The sequence below is a fragment of the Culex pipiens genome, chromosome 3 (assembly GCF_016801865.2).
Source record: "Culex pipiens pallens isolate TS chromosome 3, TS_CPP_V2, whole genome shotgun sequence".
NCBI lineage: Eukaryota > Metazoa > Arthropoda > Insecta > Diptera > Culicidae > Culex > Culex pipiens.
The window spans coordinates 144,993,315-145,013,832 of NC_068939.1; the positions used below are offsets into that span (position 1 = coordinate 144,993,315).

General features: G+C 40.2%; 2 protein-coding genes across 2 annotated transcripts in view; one reads left to right on the plus strand and one right to left on the minus strand.

The window, feature by feature from the left end:
- Positions 1–665, plus strand: part of LOC120417128 (secretory carrier-associated membrane protein 2) — a 32,901-nt gene extending 32,236 nt beyond the window's left edge. The window contains exon 6 of the mRNA XM_039579105.2: positions 552–665. Within this exon, the coding sequence (XP_039435039.1) occupies positions 552–639 (88 nt within the window). The 3' untranslated portion in view covers positions 640–665. The remainder of the gene's footprint in view (positions 1–551) is intronic.
- An 11,653-nt stretch (positions 666–12,318) lies between these two features.
- Positions 12,319–16,711, minus strand: LOC120417114 (phosphoenolpyruvate carboxykinase [GTP]-like). Its single transcript, XM_039579097.2, has 3 exons — positions 16,554–16,711; positions 13,835–14,435; positions 12,319–13,776 (listed from the first exon to the last, which is right to left on the minus strand). The coding sequence occupies exons 1-3, from the start codon at positions 16,580–16,582 to the stop codon at positions 12,457–12,459; spliced, it is 1,950 nt and encodes a 649-aa protein (XP_039435031.1). The 5' UTR covers positions 16,583–16,711; the 3' UTR covers positions 12,319–12,456.
- Between the last annotated feature and the right edge of the window lie 3,807 nt (positions 16,712–20,518).

The window sequence follows — 20,518 nt, forward strand, 5'->3', positions numbered from 1 at the left end:
CTCAAATTGGCCGTTTTATTGTTGATTGATGGATTTTAAAAGATATTAGGTATAAGTGAGATATAAATTCTTCAGAACCCCTCGAAACTCTTTCTTTGAACTTTAACTTTACATTTTGGTCGTGAAAGTGAGAGAAGAGTCTCGGTTGCTTTCAAATTTTACTATCAGCGAAACTTACAGAATGTCTGTAATATTATAATTAGGCAACAATTTTTACTGCGACTAAACAAAATAGAGGTGTTAAATATAATCTACCGGATTCTTTTTATTTCGATGAATTCAAAAATAGTTAATGACATCGTTAAAGCATTCGTTCTACTTTTATGAATCATGTGTTTATTCGTAATGGACAAAGTAACGATTTTTTAATGAACGACATTGCGCTTATATTCGATTTAACACCTAATAATAACTCAGTATGATTTGAAACTTTCATCTAGAATGGCGTTTGGTAAACTTAAAGTTGTATATTTGATTCTACTGTTTGCGGTATTGGTATCTTCATTTAGAAATTAACAGTTGTTATTATGCCCAACTTTGTATCATTCCAGAAAATTTCAACGGCTCAAAATGACTATGGAGGAACTGAAATGCCAGCCGCAACAGTTTTGCCGAATGGCGGAGTTGACCACGACGTGATCACCGAACCACCGATAGTGGTCACTCCTACAAAGGCTCGTCCATGTAATCGAGTACCGAAAATGATAATGAATTGCAATCTATTGGGTCCCAAGAAAAAGACATCAGGTTGGCGTAACGTTCAACCGATGCGAAGTTCATCGGCCGGCTATGGGATGCCCTGGAGCACTTTTTACGGCTACAATCGTAGCAAATAAGTTGTCCAAAAGTGTCCTACTGCAAGACACATTGCATCTGGTGGTAGTATTTGTTTTTTTGGCTCTGGAAAAACCAGAAATATTGTGGACAGAATAAAATAGAGTCGGTTTTTTTTTAATTTAAATTTTTGTATTTTTTAATCCGGCTGAAACTTTTTTGGTGCCTTCGGTATGCCCAAAAAAGCCATTTTGCATCATTAGTTTGTCCATATAATTTTCCATTCAAATTTGGCAGCTGTCCATACTAAAATGATGCATGAAAATTCAAAATTCTGTATCTCTTGAAGAAAATTTTTGATCGATTTGGTGTCTTCGGCAAAGTTGTAGGTATGGATAAGGACTACACTGAAAAAAAAATGATACACGGTTAAAAACAATTTGTGATTTCTAATTTAACTTTTTGTCACTAAAACTTGATTTGCAAAAGACACCATTTTTATTTTTTTTTGTTTTTGATATGTTTTAGGGGACATTAAATGCCAACTATTCAGAAATTTCCAGGATATGCAAAAAATCTTTGACCGAGTTATGAATTTTTGAATCAATACTGTTTTTTTTTTCAAAAAATCGAGCAATATTGCAAACATTTTTAATTTCATTTTTAAATGTAAAATCAAATTTGCAATCAAAAAGTACTTTAGTGAAATTTTGATAAAGTTAACCGTTTTCAAGTTAAAGTCATTCATAGGTAACTTTTTTGAAAATAGTAGCAGGTTTTATTTTTTTAAATTAGTGTCTTTTGCATGTTTGCCCACCATTGAAACAAATATTTGTGAAAAGCTGAGAAAATTCCTTCTGCAAAGGTTTCAAAAACAAAAAAAAAATATTTTCTAAGTCTCACCCAAACGATTTACGATGTTAAAATATGAAACATTCGTGAAATTTTCCGATCTTTTCGAAAACAATATTTTCAAAAATTTTAAATCTAGACTATAATTTCAAAGGGGCGTAATATTGAATGTTTAACCCTTTTGAAATGTTAGTCTTGATTTGAAATGAAAATATTGTTTTCGAAAAGATCGGAAAATTTCAAGAATGTTTCATATTTTAACATCGTAAATCGGACCATTAGTTGCTGAGATATCGAAGTAAGAAAATGGTAGGTTGTTTGGTTAAGACTAAGAATGTTTTTTTAAACCTTTGCATGGCAATATCTCAGCAACTAAGGGTCGTATGAACAAAGTTCTAAAAAGCAAAATATAGAGAATTTTTCAAAAATATTTTTTTCAAAGGTGGGCAAACATGTGCATTAATCAAAAAAAATGAAAAACTGCTTATATTTTCAAAAAAGTTACCTAAAAATGGCTATAACTTGAAAACGGTGCACTTTATCAAAATTTCTCTAAAGTAGTTTTTGATTGCAAATTTGATTTTACATCGAAAAATGAAGTTGACCAGTATTTCGTTTTTTTTTTAAATCAGTATTGATTCAAAAATTCGAAAAGGGGCATCCCTGCTGCTTGCCTACGGTTCATCGGTTCAGAGCCAGCGTATTTTTCGAGCGTTTTGTGTGTGAAATCAATCGCGAAAAGTATTCGTTCGGGTGTCAAAAGGAAAATAAGTGGTTCTGCTAACGAAATTCTATGGAGTTAAATGAATTATTTGGGAGTTTGAGTGAAAATTTGTTTAAAAATAGTTTGTGCTAGGCGCTTCTTGTTCTTTCTTCAGTTTGTATTATTCTTTTCAATGGGAGCGGATGTCATTTTTGTTGTGCTGCATGGGCCTCGCAGAAAAGTCAGACGGTATCAAATTTGAAACGTCAAAGTTCGTAGAGGCGAAGAAAATAAATCCAATTGGAATCCAAAGAAGAGAAAATAAATATTATTGTTGTCGAAGTTCCTGGGACTGGAAATTTTAGGTTTCATTGCTGAGAAGGAGTAAGGTTTTTGTGTGGGTTTGTGTTCACCAATCGTGAGGTTGTCGTAGGCATCGGTGCGGAAGAAAGCAGGATTTAAAATTTACAATATAAATTTTGTAAGCATATGCCGCTCAATGCTCAATGTGATCTTGTGAAAATCGTAGTTTGTTGATTTGGACAAGCCATGTTGCGATGCCGGTGAGAAAAAACTTGAGTGAAATGGCTCCCCAGGACGTACTCGATTCGAGGTGGCCGCAACTTTTGTGATTCCTGACCGAGGAGAACGCTCTCAAGAGGGATCCAAGATGAAGCTGTTGTAGGCGGAACTGGACACATTCTCACCACAGTGCAGGGATGTTGCCGTCGTGTTCAGGTGGCTCATCTGAATGCATCGGACCAGCGTGAGAGGTTTGGAAGTGTATCATCAATTTCAGGTAGGATCGTTTATTTTTCAAAGCCGGTGTGAGAGCAACTTGCACTTGGGTTTTAATAAAGGTGAGTCTTCATTTATTCATTTATTTTTATGCCGTTAGATACTAACTACAAAAAGCAGCATGTTGTGCCTTACTTTTTCCCATAGCATTGAAATGGATTGTACAGTCCATGTAAAATGATACAGAATTTTAGTTTCATTCTATTAGTTTAGCGCATTTAAAATTTTGAATTAAAAATGGATTAAAAATAAGGTCACTAACACTATCATACCATGTAAATTCCAAATTGTGCTAATTTTAATATTTCTCCAACAGTGAGCGAGTTGTGGCGCTATAAGCACGGCAAATAGTGTCCAGGGCATTTGTGGAAATACGATGTCCCATCCTCGATGGTCCCGGAGCACCAAAACTTCTTAGCATGGTGGCTCCCAACGATTTTTGCCTAAATAAACAGGAACGTGAGCGGGGGATCCCCACGTTTCTTCCTCCCCTGTAGATTCAGAACTGTATTGCTGTTTGAACATTCGTGTTCAAACTCAATCCAATTCAACGAATCATCTTTGCGGTTAACTTTACGCAGTTGGCCTGGCCGCTTTAACGTTTGTGATGTTTCAATGCAATTTAATGCAATGGGGCACTGTAAATGTTAATAATGACAAGAAGATGCTAGGCGTTAATCAACCTAAGGCATTCTCCAGGATGCCCTCGAAAGACTGGCTGCGATAGGGTTAGATTAGATTAGATTAGATTAGAAATCAGTATTGATTCAAAAATTCATAACTCGGTCAAAGATTTTTTGCATAACCTGGAAATTTCTGAAAAGTTGGCATTTTATGTCTCCTAAAACATATCAAAAACTAAAAAAATAGTGTTTTTTTGCAAATCAAGTTTTAGTGACAACAAGTTAAATTAAAAATCAGTGTAGTCCATATCCATACCTACAACTTTGCCGAAGAAACCAAATCGATCAAAAAATTCCTTCAAGAGATACAGATTTTTGAAATTACATACATCATTTTTGTATGGACAGCTGCCGAATTTGTATGGCAAATTATATGGACAAACTAATGATGCAAAATGGCTTCTTTGGGCATACCGAAGGCACCAAAAAAGTTTCATCCGGATTAAAAAAATTAAAAAATCTGTAACCGTAGGGACTTCACTCGTGAAGTTCTACGAGATCGTCTGTAGTAGTGTTCGTTAATAAAAACCTTAGCTTGGGAGGTGTTGGGTATCCGGTGGTTTTCTTCAACGAGGACCCAGCACAGCGCCAATACCAGCGACGTCCCAGTGTGCAGCCAGCGCTACCAACGAGCTGCCGCAACCCACCACCAGAGGACTCAGACAACAGTGGGTGGGGTAGCGAAGGAGTCGTGACAGGGTGAATGGGGGTCAGGGGTGAAGGCATGACGGAAGAGGTGGAGACGAAGGGTAGCAAGGACCGCCATCGTCGAGCTGATCCACGAACTCGGTCTATTTCCCGGACGACACCATCGCGAGCAGTTGGAACGCTCTTTCTACTGCTGTGCCCGAAAGTGAAATTTACTTTTAAAGTGCCACAAAAGTGCTAGTTGTGCCACCCCAGAGCTTCAGGAGAAGCCGAATTGTTCCCGTGTGGAATTGGAGGACACCAGGTACGCCAATAGCCTTCCCCGAGTACTCAAACGACCCCCCTACCAAACCCCAAAACCCAACCGTCACGATATCCCTAACCTCAACGTTCCCAACCAGGACCCCTTGTGCTTTGGCATAGCCATTACGGCCAAGTGCACCATCCGGAGACTCGCGCTACATCCGAGTCGCCGCAGAAGCCGAACAGCTCGTACCTGTGCCGTAGTCCGGGAGTCCGGATACCCTCGACGGTAATCCGAAGGCCACTGCCGTAACCATCGGTGGCGGAGGACAGGACGAGCCGCTTAACGGGTCCATCGACGATCGCGCCGGAGCGCCAGTACCACCCCGTGCGAGGACGAACGGCCTAGCCGTACGTCGAGAGAGAGAGAGTTGGTAGCAGAAGTGAGAACAGAGGTTGAAGCGGAAGGAGAGGAGAGCAGGAAGCGGAAGGTGAAGTACCGACGTCGCTGGAGTGCTGCGGTCGAAGACGGGGCCCCGAAAAGAGGAGAAGAAGAAGAAGTGAAAGGTCAGGTCAGTGTAGGATTAAGTAAGTGGGAGGAATAAAGCACTGTAGAAGAAGGAGAAATAAAGTGTGTTTCTGACCCGCACACACTGGAGTTTCCATTGGTATCCCAGCATTCCCCAAGCTACCCGCGACTTGATCTAGAGGCGTGCCGACCTTGAGGCACTTGTCAGAAGGTCTCAACGACATTTATGAGTCGGAGCAACCCGTAAGTTACAAATCTTAAAATCGATTGACCGAAATGTGAGAGAGGAATTCTACTACGACAATATATAATAACTGCGATGTTTGATTGTTTTATTTTTCCTAATCTGAAACATAAATGAGTAGTTTTTGTGCGAAAAACTACATTAATGTAAAAGGTATTTCAAAGAGTGCATTTTTTAACCTAAATTCTTTTAATGAATTTCTACAATTTTGCCGAAGACACCAAATCCAAATCGATAACGATTTTGAATATTTCGATAATATGTTTGTATAAACAGCTGCCTCTTTTGTAATAGTCGGCCAAGGGCTGCGAGATTCCAATTATGGACTGTGAAATAAATAATGTTCCCAGTTCTGCTTGAAACTACACAGAAAAAAATAATGTAAATTTGGAAGGTTAAATATTATTATCTCTTTAATGTTGTAATTTTACCTCATTGTAGACTGAAAAAGTGGCATTACACCAGAAAAGTGGTAAAATTACACATTTCCAGAGGTAAAATAACAAATTTTTCTGACATAAAAGATGTACCCCTTCCCAGATGTAATATTACCATGATTTATTTTGCTTTGTATGTTTTAATGCCTTTGGATACTAGGGATGCCCAGGTGCAGGACATCATGGAAGGAGCAGAACTCCAAATTTACACAATTTTTTACTGTGTATTAAAAAACATTGTAAAGTAGAACTTATATTTTTTTATAATCACCAATTGGGTCAAATTGGGTACTAAAATTAAGCTTATCAAGCTTAGATTTTATGCGGTATTGTGTGTGAATTTTTTGAGTATTTGATTTGCTTTAAAACTTTTTCTTTGTTTAATTTTATATTGGTGCATTTATTCTTGATTTTTTAAATGTTTTATTTTTGATTGACACGTGAACAACTAAGTTGGTCATGTAATTTCAAATTCAAATTCAATTGGTGTTTATTAGAATTTAACAGTTCTGCTCCAGGATGTTACATTTTCAATTCAGAGATTTGGAGAACCTTTAAACTGAGATCAATTCATAAGCCTTTACAGGGAGGGTACATGTTTCTAAGTTTAGATTTAGCTAGCTGCGTGCTCTTTTAGGGAAAATAAATTTTGAGAAAAAACCCTAGATCTAATCATGTAATTTTTTTCAATTTACATCGTCATTTATGGTAATATCTAATGAAGGAGCTACTTTTCGTTTCCAAATTTGGCAAAAACTTTTTAAAGGATTCTATGTATCCTGAATTGATTTTCCTTTTAGCTGCAATAAGGATGTTTTTGAAACCGTTAAACCATTTTACATCTCAACATTTCAATACAACACAACACATCGCGTGGCAGGTTTCTTATTTACAAATAAGTCTCCCTTCTGGTCAACAAAAACACTTCAACCCCCAGCAGAGAATGAGCTGCCGTTATCAAAAAACATCGCGATCCGGGTTGATAATAAATACCCTGTATTGATTATGGTTAAATGCAGCCTGATGATTAATCTAAACAAACAGATGTGCAAAACGTGCTGAAGAGTACTTCTTGTTGTTAGCTGTTTGTGTTTATAGATTTGCAACAACAGAGGTGGTGGAAAATAACAGGATTCAGTTGCAATTTATTTTGAAGAGCATAATTAAAGTGTGATTCTGGGAAAACCATTCCATACAGATAGATTGCAAAACTTCAAAAGTAATAACTCTTCAAAATCTGCAAACAGCAGCAAGTGTTCTTGATGATTCCTATATATTGTATCACATCGAGCACAAAACAAACCAATTATTTTCACTCGACTGATCGTGGCAGGATTCTCTCGAGATCCAGGGAAAGCGCATTAAGTTTTTCTCGTCTGCAAATCGTCTCGGAAAAACTCGGACCAAAAGTGCACTTCCAGTTTCTTGTTCGGTTTGAAACAAAATCCCTCTCATCATCCATCTTATTCAGCTGCATTCATCGTTGTTGTTTGTTGCACTTTATAGAGCAGAATATGCCATCCTCAACTTCGCAGCGCAAGTCTTAAGCCCTTCTCAACACTCTTGAACCGCTGCTGCTGGCCACTCAAAACTGTTGGCGCGAAATAAGATAGTTGGGCGGCTTGTTTTAGGGACAAGGGGGTAGTGGAAATTGGAAAATCAATTCGAGATGGCTGGTAGGGTAAAAAAAAAGAAGGAGCGGGTGCCAAACTTTGAAGACCACTCGAGCACTTTTGCTTCTCCGATTCCTGGCCCAGATCGATTGGAGAAAGAAATTTAAAACCACACTGGAGCATCATTTTCTGTAAAGATTCGAAGCTGGGGTTGGTGCCAAATTTTCGTCTCTCATAAATGGGCATCAGGGTTTACTTTTTTGAAATGTTGGTTTGGTTTATAACGCATTGAGATTTTCTTTTCTTCAAAGTAAGGCCGTCGCAAATATATATTTTTTGAAGTTTATGTCGCCTTCTTTTCAGAATCGGACTGAAAATCCAGGTTTTTAAAACTTCAAAATTTCAATTCAATTTCAATTCGGTTTTATTGGTGAATAATCAAGATACAATAAGTTCTTTTGAGGTTCATTACAGAGTTTTGGAGTTCCTTTCAGCTGTGTGTTGCATCATAATCCATTTTGGAACAATTATTTCTATAACTATGGCACTAACAAGAGCAAGAAAAATTTAAAAAAAAAACTTGCTAAAATTGCAAAGGAAAGGGGAAAGAAAGAGAAAAAGCTTATAACTAAATCACAGTATTTTATCCTTTATAGATGTGCTTGATCATCAGCTCCCCAAGGGCCAGGAATTGCTCTGCCTTGTTACGGCAGGTCCGAAACCGCGTCATCATCTCCCCTGCGAGAGCAAAGAACTCTGGCAGGGTAAAGAGATCTTCCCCGGTAACTTCTTGCTGGGCCGCATTGCCGCTACCGGCAGCGACCACGCTGGCGAACGATCGCCCCCATCCAGGAGGGAACGCTGAGTTGTCCGCTGGAACCGTACGATGACCAGCTGCCGGCACGGTTAAGCTCGTACTTCGCTGAGGAGGGTGGGATGCTGCTGTTTTCTTCTTCCTCTTTTCCTGCTCCTCGATGTAGTTTTTCCGTGCGCTGCATCCACGGTAGTTGCTGGTATGGTTACCTCCACAGTTGGCGCACTTGATGCGCGCCTTGGTTTGCTCTGCCTCGTCCCCCAAGTCCGCCTTTCGTGGCAGTGCGCACACCTCCGAGAGGTGTGATTCACCGCACTTCACACAGCGGGGCGGGAGGTTGCAATTCCGCGAGCCGTGGCCGAATTTCTGGCAACGGTGGCATTGTGCTGCGTCAGACGGGTCTTTGAGTAGAACCGCCAGTTTACCCAAAACCCGTCCAACGCCTTAGTTCGCCGCAGGTCTTGAATCTTGACGGTGCCGCGGTCGAAGTACAACAGGTACAGTGTGTGTGTACCTGTGACTGTTGTCTTCCGCGAGAGGACTTTTATGTCACGCGGCGTTATTCCAGCACCAGAGAGGTCCTTCTTGAGGTCGGAGATCGGGCGGTCTTGGTACCCCTTCAAGACGACCTTAACAGCTGTCTTCTGCACGGGGTCGAATGTGTAGAACTTAAAGTTTTTACTCTTTAATTTCTCCACAACCAGGTCGAAGTTCTTTTCGTCGAATGTGTAAACTTGCACCGACGACTTACCAATTTTCAGACAATATCCGAGGCCTTCCAGCAACTCGTCAATATCGTCCGCCAACGTGTCCAAAACAAAAATTGGAGGTGGTCTACGTTCCTTTGGAGAATTGTTCGTTTTTGGCGTCGGCACTTTTTTCCGTGCACGACGGAGGTCCAAACTTCAAAATTTCAATGGAAACAAGATTAGGAATAGGAGTTCTCTGGACAAAATACTTATACCCGTATTTTTTGTTTGGAAATTAGGGCGTACCAAAAACTTGCGTTTTTTTAACGATTTTCGCAAAAACACATAAAAAAAAGCTCGCCGCGTTTCAAAATAAAGGTTATTAGTAGGGCTCTTAATCAAATACTAAGACATTTAAAAATCGTAGCTCAATCCAAAAATCTAGAGTTTTATTAGAAAGGGTCCTATAAACATAAGGAATTGCATAGCTTATAGAACCACTGAAAAAAAATCTCTAGTTATAGATAAAACTCTGATATCGTGATGTAAACTGAACTTAAAGTACAGTCATCCCTCATATTCGGAACAGTTAACAGATCGGCCAATGTTCAAAACATCATAGCAAATCGATAATTGAACTTAATGATTCGCTTTTACCTTCATTTGAAAGCTTTTCTTGCGATCTTTCTAATGCTACATCAAACAACTGCAAATTTTAACTATTATATCAAGTTTTTGAAGAAAAACTTTTACCCTCGAAATCCACAAATTCGGAACACTTTTTTCTTATGGATGTAAACAAACTTTGGTTCTCTCCAGGAGTACATATTTAAAAAAAAAAATAATGACTTCACGCACTGAAACCAACGATATTCAAACTCAGTTATGTTTTTTGAATGGTCTGCTAACTTTTTTTGTGAAAATATCATTTAAATTCAGGTGTTCCACAATTGTGGGAGGCACAATAACATCCCACAATTATGGAACAGGCAATTTGGAGGCAGTGTTTAACTGCACTGGATAAAATAGTCTTGAAATGCAGTTTTCTGTTCTGAAAGTACTACTTTTACTAGTGAAATAGCAAGAGAATGTCCAAATAAAGGTCCTAAAAAAAGTAGGGTCGACAGAAAAGCTGCATTTGGCATGCTATTGACAAATTATCACAAAAGTGTTCCGAATTTGTGGGTGTTCCAAATATGTGGGATGACTGTACCGCGCTTCTCCATAGGAATGATTTCTTGGTACACTTCGCTGGAAACGCATGGTGCTTTAAGTTCTATTATTATACCATCGTTAATTTTTTTTTCAGCAGAAAAGCATACCTCAAACTGTTTTATGTTTTTATTGTTTTATTCTTAGTATTTTAATTTGCATTTATTTTTTTTAGTTTATGTTTGTTTTTGGTAGTATTTGGCCTATACTAACACCTTCTATCATTACGTTTTGCCTTTCTATTTTTTTCCTATCCCTCGCCATGTCCAGAACAAACTCCAAGATAGAGCTGTCAAACCAAGACTGTCACACCAAGAGTCAGACCAAAGGGCAAAAAATAAACAATCTTGGTTTTGGACATAGGTGCTCACAAATCTGGCAAAGACAATTTTGAACAAAAATATTTAATTTCATTTAATTAACTGGTTTTGAGCAAAAAAATGAAATAAATATAAATATTGGAATAACAAGCCATAGTTCAACATTTGCATGGGAAAAGTGTTTTAAAATGCATTTTGCACAAGTTCATTTGCAATCATTAGTTTTCAAAAAGACATTTTGCGATAATAAAAATCGAAAAATTTTCAAAATTCAAGATATTTTTAAATCAATTCAAACATGCTTAACCCTCTAACGCCCATGGTTACTTCAGGGCACCCCTAATTTTTGTCTGCAATCATGCATTTTTTCAACCCGGTTCAACCTGCGTTAGATTAAAGAGAATGTTAGCTTATTACCATTAAAATTTCATCCAAATTGGTCGATCCAGTGACGAATAATGGTGAAAAATGTAAAAAATCTCGATTTTGCTCTGGGCGGGAAGGGGTTAAAATGATTCTAAACGCAGTAGAATACATATTAAATTGACTTCAGCTGATTGCAGTTAAATTTCCATTGACAAAAACTTTAAATAAAATTTGTACCAGCCTAAATGTGTGTAAAAAGCACCTGACCCCTAAAAAATGACATTTTAAAAAAACATTGGTAAAGTCACATAAAACAAGTCAAACTTCCACCCCTAAAATTTTCTCAAATTTTAAGAGTTCTTCTTTCCAATGCTTTCAAAAATTATTTTTTTTTGATTTTTTTTAGATTGAAGTCTATAGGCGGGGTTGAGTTGTAGAGGGGTAAATTGATATATTTTGATCACATCCGTACAGGTTTATGTGAAATTGCTGTATCTTACAGTTAATTAATAGTTTGGATGTTTTAGAAACATTTTGCTAATAATTTCGTCAAATGTTGAAGGGGGATCAATTTACTGCCCCTGATCGCATAAATGTCCCATATGTATTTTCATCGATTTCGAGTTATTGATGCAGTTTAGTTCAAAATTGTGTGTTCTTTCGAAAGAGCCTATAACATCCAGTACTTTGTCCTAGAAATCAGGAGGAAATCCAGTTTTTTCGCGAAAACTTAACACGTAGCCTTATGTATGGGACAAACTTCAAATGCGTTTTTCTCAGCTTGCTGTTTTTGCATAAGGGACATTTATGCGAACATGGGCAGTTTACCTCTTAAATTTAGAAAATGCCGGTTTAAAATATTTTTGAAAAAGGCTTGGCATGACTCAAAGAACTCTTCTGATCAAATATTCTTATCAGCTAAATATAGTTTAATGTTTATTGCAAAAAATCATATTTTTTTGATAAATTAAGAAAGCATATAGCATAGCGGGATACAAACAAAGGAATCAAATATCCCAAATTTGTAATGAAAAATTATAGTGCTTGTGATTCCAGAAACTTTCTTGTGAATAATTCTCCATGAGATGTCGGTCGGTTTAATTAAACTTAAATTTCGTTAAACATGAAAAATTAGCGAAAATCGAAGCCCATCACAACCCTGCGGTGGTTAACATCCCGATTGAAACTAATCACCAAAAACCATCCCACTTGGAGGCTGGCCAAGTTGAAGTTCCATCCGCACCGATTTTGCGGCCACAACTTTCTCGTTTCGCGCGGTGTCTGTTCTCTGGCTCTCAGGATTCAACACTTTACAAAGTTTAATGCATTTCTTCAGGGAGATTTGTCATCATTTGGGACAATCGGTTGGAATTGAGTGAAAAAGTGGGTTTTATTTTTGGTATGTTTGTTTTATTGCGATCGACTGATAATCTTAAACTATTCGTCTAGACGTTAATACTTAATAGATGAGCTAAGGCTTAAGATTACGATGTGGCTAAGCTACTGTACAAGAGGACAACCCTGCAGGGCCTCACATTTCTTCCACGCGACTCTTCAGCTCCTGCCACTCCTTGCCGATCGCTTGCGGTAGGTCGCGAGACAGTTGATTGTCGTAGTACTGTTTGATTTCGTCGACCTCCTTGAGCCAGAACTTTTGCGGGATTGAGAAGAGTGCCTTCTCGTCGACTCGTCGGTTGAGCCCTTCCAGGTTGATCGATCCGGGGCTGGGGATGCGGCCGATCGGGGTGTCTTGGTAGCATTGTTCTCCCTCGATTCGTCGGAAGATCCAGTCCAGGACGCGGCTGTTTTCTCCGAATCCGGGCCACAGGAATTTGCCTTGTTCGTTCTTGCGGAACCAGTTGACGTGGAAGATTTTGGGCATGCTTCCGCCGGCTTGGGCCGCGCGGTCTTCCATGCTGAGCCAGTGCTTCAGGTAGTCGCCGAAGTTGTACCCGAAGAAGGGACGCATCGCGAACGGATCGTTCATGATGACCTTGCCCTTGTGTTCTGCGGCTGCGGTGGATTCGCTGCGCATGGCCGAGCCGATGAAGACTCCGTGGGACCACGAGTTGGCCTCGTAGACGAGGGGGACACCCTCTGGACGGCGACCTCCGAAGAGGATGGCGGAGATTGGGACTCCCTCGTTGCATTCCCAGGCTGGGTCGATGATGGGGCATTGGCTAGCGGGGGCACAGAATCGGGAGTTGGGGTGGGCTGCTGGATTTTTCGATTCGTTCAGCTTCCACGGTTGGCCGAGCCAGTCGGTGATCTGCACTCCTGGGGCCAGTTCATCTTCCATGCCTTCCCAGAAGACGCCACCGTCCGAGGTGGACGCCACGTTGGTGAAGAGCGTGTTCTTGTAGATGGTGTCCATGGCGTTCGGGTTGGTGGCTCGCGAGGTTCCCGGGGCTACGCCGAAGAATCCGTTTTCGGGGTTGATCGCACGCAGCTGACCCTTGGAGTCGAACTTCATCCACGCGATGTCATCGCCAACGCACTCCACCTTGTAGCCGGGCAGCGTCGGAGTCATCATGGCCAGATTGGTTTTACCGCAGGCCGAAGGGAACGCCGCGGCGATGTACTTCTTATCTCCGTTGGGATTGGTGATACCGAGGATCAACATGTGCTCGGCGAGCCAACCTTCACGTTTGGCGATAGTGCTGCCGATGCGAAGGGCGAAGCACTTCTTGCCGAGCAGCGAGTTACCGCCGTAGCCGGATCCGTACGAGACGATCTCGTTGACGGCGGGTTTGTGCAGGATGATGGTCCGTTCCGGATCGCAGGGCCACGAGGGCATCGAGATCTTGCCGTTGGCCGGGGTTCCAACCGAGTGGAGACACTTGACAAAGTCCTGTTGAAAAGATTGGTTAGAGATTGTCTTAAGCTTGATTACGAGGTAGCAATCTTACCGAATTGTCCGACAGCTTGTCAAGCACTTCTTCGCCCATGCGGGTCATGATGCGCATCGAGTTGACGACGTACGCCGAGTCGGTGATTTCGATGCCCACCTTGGACAGCGGTGACGCGATCGGTCCCATCGAGTACGGCACCACGTACATGGTGCGTCCCTTCATGCAGCCCGGGAAGCGGGCCTGGATTGCGGCCTCGTAGTCCTCAGGTGAAATCCAGTTGCCGAGCGATCCCTGGACGCCCTCTTTCGGCGTCGGGATTGCCTGTTCGCGCTTTTCGGTACAGATGAACGTCTTCGACTCGACACGGGCCACGTCAGCCGGGTTTGTGCGCGCCAACCAGCAGTTCTCGTACTTGGGCAGTGGTTGAATCGTTCCCTGGCTGTGCAGCATCTTCAGCAAGCGTCTGCTCTCTTCCTCGGTTCCATCGACGATGTGAATCTTCTCCGGTTGGCATAGCGCAGCCGATCGCTCTACAAAGTCACGAACCTTGGCCGACAACTGGGTGATCTCGCCGTTGACCACCGGGAATCCTCGCAGGTGGTTGTAGATCGCCTTCGGGACCGTCTTCAGCTTGGGGCTGCCCATCGCAGCTGGGAGTCTGAGCAAAGCGGATAGATTGACCATTTTGTGATGTTAGTTCACCATCTACTACAGCGGGACAACGTGGCACTCTTTAAACGCAGTCTCGTTCTTGCTTTCGCTTATAGTGTGTTCTTGCTACGAACCGTTCGATCTCACTAATAAGATCCCTCCCCGGCGGCATCGGCTATATATGCACCGCCCGAGCCGGTTATCAACTTGTTCAGAGCAAACAAAGTTCATATTTTGGAAAACAACGTTAACTGGCCAACGGAGCCGGTCCTAGGCAGTAGCCCGTCCAGGGGCATGGCCGCCGTCTGCATCGCGTTATCAGCACGTGGTTGTATGTATATTAGGGTGGGTCAATTTTTTCGAAAGTGCTCGGATCCGGCTGAAATAAAGTCCATCTTGTAGAGGGTATCCATAGGGACTCTCATACCAAATTTGAGCTCATTTGGTTGAAAACTGGCTTGTCGCTCGGGGGTTAAAGTTTACATGGAAATTACTATGGAAAACGCATGCTTTAACTTCAAACGCTCCTACAGGCTAAGCGACAAACTATAGTCCACACTTACAGTAGGTAGCCGTGTCGGGGGTGGTCCAAGGAACATTTTTCTCTAAGGGTTCATTGTCATCCGTTCAACCCTGAGCTTGCGCAAAGCCGAAACATCCGGCGACGCCGGAATCCTTCGAAATCTCAGTTTGAACGGTCAACGCATGCTACGAAACTATGACAGAAGCATTGTTTGAATGAATGAAAAACGCGACGCCGAACGTCAACAAACTAAAATGGCAGTCATAAGTGAGAGGTTGCGCTCTCCCAGCAAGGTGTTTTACTTAAAAGTATGGTAATAAAATTGAATAATCAATTTGAAAATAAAATTCAGCGGATCGGATCGGAGCTCTAATGAGTCCAGTTTCAGATCAAGTGGAAGGGCTGCGACGATTTCGAAAACTCCTGGGAACCGAAGGAAAATCTCAACTGCCTGGATCTTCTGGAAAAAATAGCGCGCGAGGAAGGCGAGAAGTGGGCCAGCAGCCACGGCAAGCGATCTTCGACGGACGCTTACTCAAACATGGATCGGGCCGGAGAAGATGTTAAGAAAGCGCCACCGAAACTGTAGAGTCTGCCAAGAGCGTCGAAAAGTTTGACGTTGGAGGACATATCCCCACCTCCGGTGGTTCCGGCCAAAAGCACAAAGGCCAAAAACGGAATCGAAAAGGACACATGGCAGAGCAGTTGGAAGGAGTGACCGAAGAGGACGGCTAACGGTTGTTCCTGGTTCACTGGAAGGGAGTCGATGAGGTGGAACTGGTTCAGTCCAGGATCGTTCAGAACGTGCTCCGAAGCTACAAGAGCCGTATCACCTGCAACAACGCGACCAAGAATAGCGTGCAGTAGCAGTTCAAGTAATACAATGTTAAAGATTTTCATGAAACTTGAAACTTGAATCAATAATGAAGTGTTCTTTTTTGCTTCCATTTTAGTTTGTTGACGTTCGGCGTCGCGTTTTTCATTCATTCAAACAATGCTTCTGTCATAGTTTCGTAGTATGCGTTGACCGTTCAAACTGAGATTTCGAAGGATTCCGGCGTCGCCGGATGTTTCGGCTTTGCGCAAGCTCAGGGTTGAACGGATGACAATGAACCCTTAGAGAAAAATGTTCCTTGGACCACCCCCGACACGGCTACCTACTGTAAGTGTGGACTACAGTTTGTCGCTTAGCCTGTAGGAGCGTTTGAAGTTAAAGCATGCGTTTTCCATAGTAATTTCCATGTAAACTTTAACCCCCGAGCGACAAGCCAGTTTTCAACCAAATGAGCTCAAATTTGGTATGAGAGTCCCTATGGATACCCTCTACAAGATGGACTTTATTTCAGCCGGATCTGAGCACTTTCGAAAAAAATGACCCACCCTAATGTATATTCCACCACAGACACAGCCGAAGACAGAAAGAAAAAAAAACGGTGGAGGGAATCGAATTGCGTCAAGCGCAGAGATCATAGTCCTTACGCGGCGCGAAATCGCTCGCTAAGGTCAACCGGAAAGTTCAAGACAAGCCTCCGGCGGGAGACGTGCTGCTCTACATTTGTTTCCAAGTGAAAGCAAGAAGCGCAAACTACTCCGAATACTTACGGGCTGTAGTAATCCACGAGATGTGGCATCTTGATGATTAATCCGGATGTACTAGTTTTGCTCAGATTTAAGTTTACCAAATAAAGTTAGTTACGGGATAGAACTCTTTGATTTCTTGCGAATGTCCGTGTTGTTTGGTTGTTTGCTGATAATTGATTAGACTGACACAGTTTCACAGCTTCTTATATATTCCAGAGTCCGTATGTTTCAGGAGGAGTGATTTATTGCCGTTATCACCATGAGTATGTGTTTACAAATTTTTGGACGTTTAGTTGAGATGTTCTAAGAAGCTTTGGAAGCTGTGAGTCGGATTTCGTAACCCTTTTTTTACTTTATGATTGCAGCACAGGATCAAGTTCCACAAACCTGTAATGATACTTTTATTACACAATTCTAGAGTTAATTTTCAAAACAACGTATGAGTCATCGGTTCCCTATGCAGATAGGTCATTTTGAAAAATTAATCTAGAATTAACAGCCGCTTTGATTTCACTTCATTTGAGATATAAAAGTGTTTGTTTTTTTTAAATGTTTGTTTTTTTGCCATATAAAAAAGTACTTGAAAATTATTTAGCAAGTAGTCACTTTTTACACGGCGCTTGTTTTGATAGTGTGTGTGAACTCCGTGTAAAAGGGGTGTCAAACTAAAAAGTGACCCCGTTCGTTTGACAACAGTTGGTGTCAAACCATCGGGGTTCGAGTGAAATCATGTTCGCTGCAGTCCTTTTTTGTTAACGGTACAAATAAAACAAATAAAAACGATTTCTGTCTTAGTTAATTTGCTTAAAAACTCTCTAGTTCTGTTTTGTTGGAAAAGGTTATGACAATAATTTTGATAAATTTGTGAGCTCAAGTCAGAAACAGTTGAAACATGGTTTTTGAATATTTATTAATAATATTTTTTCCATATTAAACAACAATGGATAATCAAAAGATCAAAATCGAATGAAAACTTTAATTTATTATGTTGATGTTGAGTACAAATTACTAAAATTATTAAGTCTAGTTAGCAAATATACACCTTGAGACATTATCAAAATGGAACTAAAACACTCACACTTTCTTTAGAATTAGCTCTGTTTAACAAAAATAACCTTAAAGAAATATCACATTAATAAGAGCAAACAAAACAGTTAACAAGAGGATGCCAACAAATACATTTGTTTTCCTTCACAATTGACTTTCTGATCCTGTTGTTTAAGGTGTGCAAAGTAAGTAAAAATAGACCACAACGAAAACACATTCTACTCAATCAATAAACAACTTTTTGCAATTGCTGAGCCGGAAAATTCCATTCACTTGCTCTGTTTACCACATTGTTGCCTGATACGGTTTAACGATGACGCAGTCAAAGGCCACACGAGCTTGCTTAATCGGAGTAACGTCATAAGTAAATTTCACATTCACTTTGGTGCGTCTCCCATTGCTGATTTCAGCTCGATGACGTCGAACGAGAAGATGCTGTGCGCGAAAACATAAACACGAGCTAACAGACATCTCGACACAGTTCGCACCCAGGTCAGTAGAATTAATTGAAGAGAGTTGGCAACTCGCGGTATTAATAGAGCACTATCAGGAAATGGGACATGCGTCCATGGTGATAAGTTATTTTGTGTGTGCAAATTTGAAATGTAAAAGAGAGTGATGACGTTGGCAGTTGTTGCTCAATTCTGTGATTACCTAAGGTTAAGGTCAGTTCAGTTGTATAGTCTTGTGATTTATTGTTGTGGTCGTGTTGTGACAAGGACAAGTTTAGTGAATTTCCTTGTTCTTTGTTTAATTATTTAATTTTGATTGAAGAATTTATTTAAAAGAACATATTTACCTAGATATTACGTCGTTGCCATACTATCTTCTCACACGTGCATTTTGGGCCAAAACGATTTAAAAACGCCATTTTGTGCAGCTTACAATCCCTCACCTTTTGACCTTCACAGATCCCCACAATTCGATTTCAATTTTGAGATATCCAATGAAAACCGAAAATACTCCGTGCATTGAAGTCGCGACCTGATCATGCTATCTTGACACACCCTGAAAATTGATGTAAGAACGACAACTAGCTAAAGGGATTTTAGGTCAGAACGCGTTTGACACACTTACATGCCTTGCTACCATAAACATTTGTAATAATAATTCGAGACTTCGGCAACCAAATTCAACCAAACTTCGGGACAGTACACAGGATGGTCAACCAAACAAAACGAAACAAAAAAGTCTTAAATCACTTATCCAAAAAAATGTAGCAGATTTAAACAAATTTTGGAAGCAAAAATTACGAAGCAAAAATTATTTTAAAATGTGTTTACCTTAAAAACACGTTTCGGCATAAGAATAGTAAGACGAAAATATGGTAACAATATTCATCATCACGAAATAGAGAATGAAAACTAGAAGGTGACGGTTCTCGAGATTTTCAAAATAACAATACAAGGGTTAAGAATCGGATTTGTCAAATATTCGAAATCATTTTTACATCATACTCAGCGTAAGTTACCCAAAAATTGTTCAAGTCATTTTTGTGTCCCATTTTTAATTCAAAATAATTTGATTGATGTTTACTTGCCTTAAAAAATAAAGGAACGCACCCTTTATCTCATTTAGAGAAACTTTAAAAAATAATTTTATTATCTTGTTCTTTCCATGAGTTTTCCATTTCAAATATTTTTTCGTAGGATCGCAATAGCTCGTGATGGTTACAAGCAAACCCCATGGAATAATTGCTAAAAAATCAATTTCGCTTGTGAACTTTCTTCACCCGCGAAAGAGAGAGAGGAGGCAAAACCCGCAAAAGAAAATCGCTCCCCAAATTCTCCAACCATGCTCCTTTCACTTGATGAGCATCCAAAGATTTTCTTTTGATGATGATTATTCCATCGCTGCCCCTTATGTTTGTAAATCAAAGTTTTTGTAGTTGTCTGATCTACAACTTTGCAGAAAATTGTTACATTTTAAAAAATAATTCTACAAAGTTAGAAAATAAATTTTAAAATGAAAAATGTTGTTTTAAATAAAAAAATACCCTGCTGGGTTGTTGCAGATTAGAAAAGTTCATTATATTTCCCTTAAAATGACACGTCTCTAAATTATTTACAGTCTATTTTTGTATTTTTTTCCGATGAAAAATTCTCTTTGATACCAAATTTTTATAGAATCACAATTTCAGGCTACAAATTATTGCAAAACACGAAGTTTTTTCGAATGCTCGAAAATGGAAGGGGTCGTACCGTACCGTCACGAGATATCGAAAAATTGAGCTCGGATTTGTGATCAGGGGCAAAAGTTACCCCTTAGGACAAAGTTTCAGGCAAATCGAAGAAGGATAGGGTAACTTTTCCCGATTTCGTTTGAGTTGGCGGAGAAGAATCATTACAAAAAGTCTCAATTTATTATAATTTTTTTGGTTCCCCCATTTTTGTGATAAATTAATTGAAAATTTATCAATACAATATAGTAACGACCCAAATTGAATAAAAACAATTGTAATATGGATTAAATAGATCATTACATAATTTATGGAAAATAAACGCAATTTCCATTGAAATTTTGAGAGAAAACCCTAATTTTGAGAGCCTTTCATGGAATTTAGCAAATCTAGGTTTATTTCATCGCAAACTTTTGTTGAAAATATAGAATCAAACCTCAGATCAAATAAAACCTGTTTCTGTGTGTGTAATGTACCATCATCAGGATATTTGGTCTGGGGTGATGGTCTGGGGAAGGTGGGGTAAGACGGCCATATGGGGCAAGAGGAACAATCGCTCGTACGGCAGTAATTTTTGGGATCATCCATAAACCACGTGGACACTTTTTTGGGAATCTGTTACCCCCCCCGCCTCCCCGCGTGGACAATGGTCCATACAAAAAAAAAACTTTTTTGTATGGATCGTGCACAATCGCCATACACCCCCCCCCCCTCCCCATACCCTAAAGTGTCCACGTGGTTTATGGATGGTCCCTTTACA

Bases quoted from the DNA above. Each gene is read 5' to 3' on its own strand.
- LOC120417114 (XM_039579097.2), bottom strand. From the start codon at position 16,582: ATGCCACATCTCGTGGATTACTACAGCCC. The intron at 14,436-16,553 runs GTAAGTATTCGG...CGCTTTGCTCAG, and splicing joins CTCGTGGATTACTACAGCCC to ACTCCCAGCTGCGATGGGCA. The intron at 13,777-13,834 runs GTAAGATTGCTA...TCTTTTCAACAG, and splicing joins ACAAGCTGTCGGACAATTCG to GACTTTGTCAAGTGTCTCCA.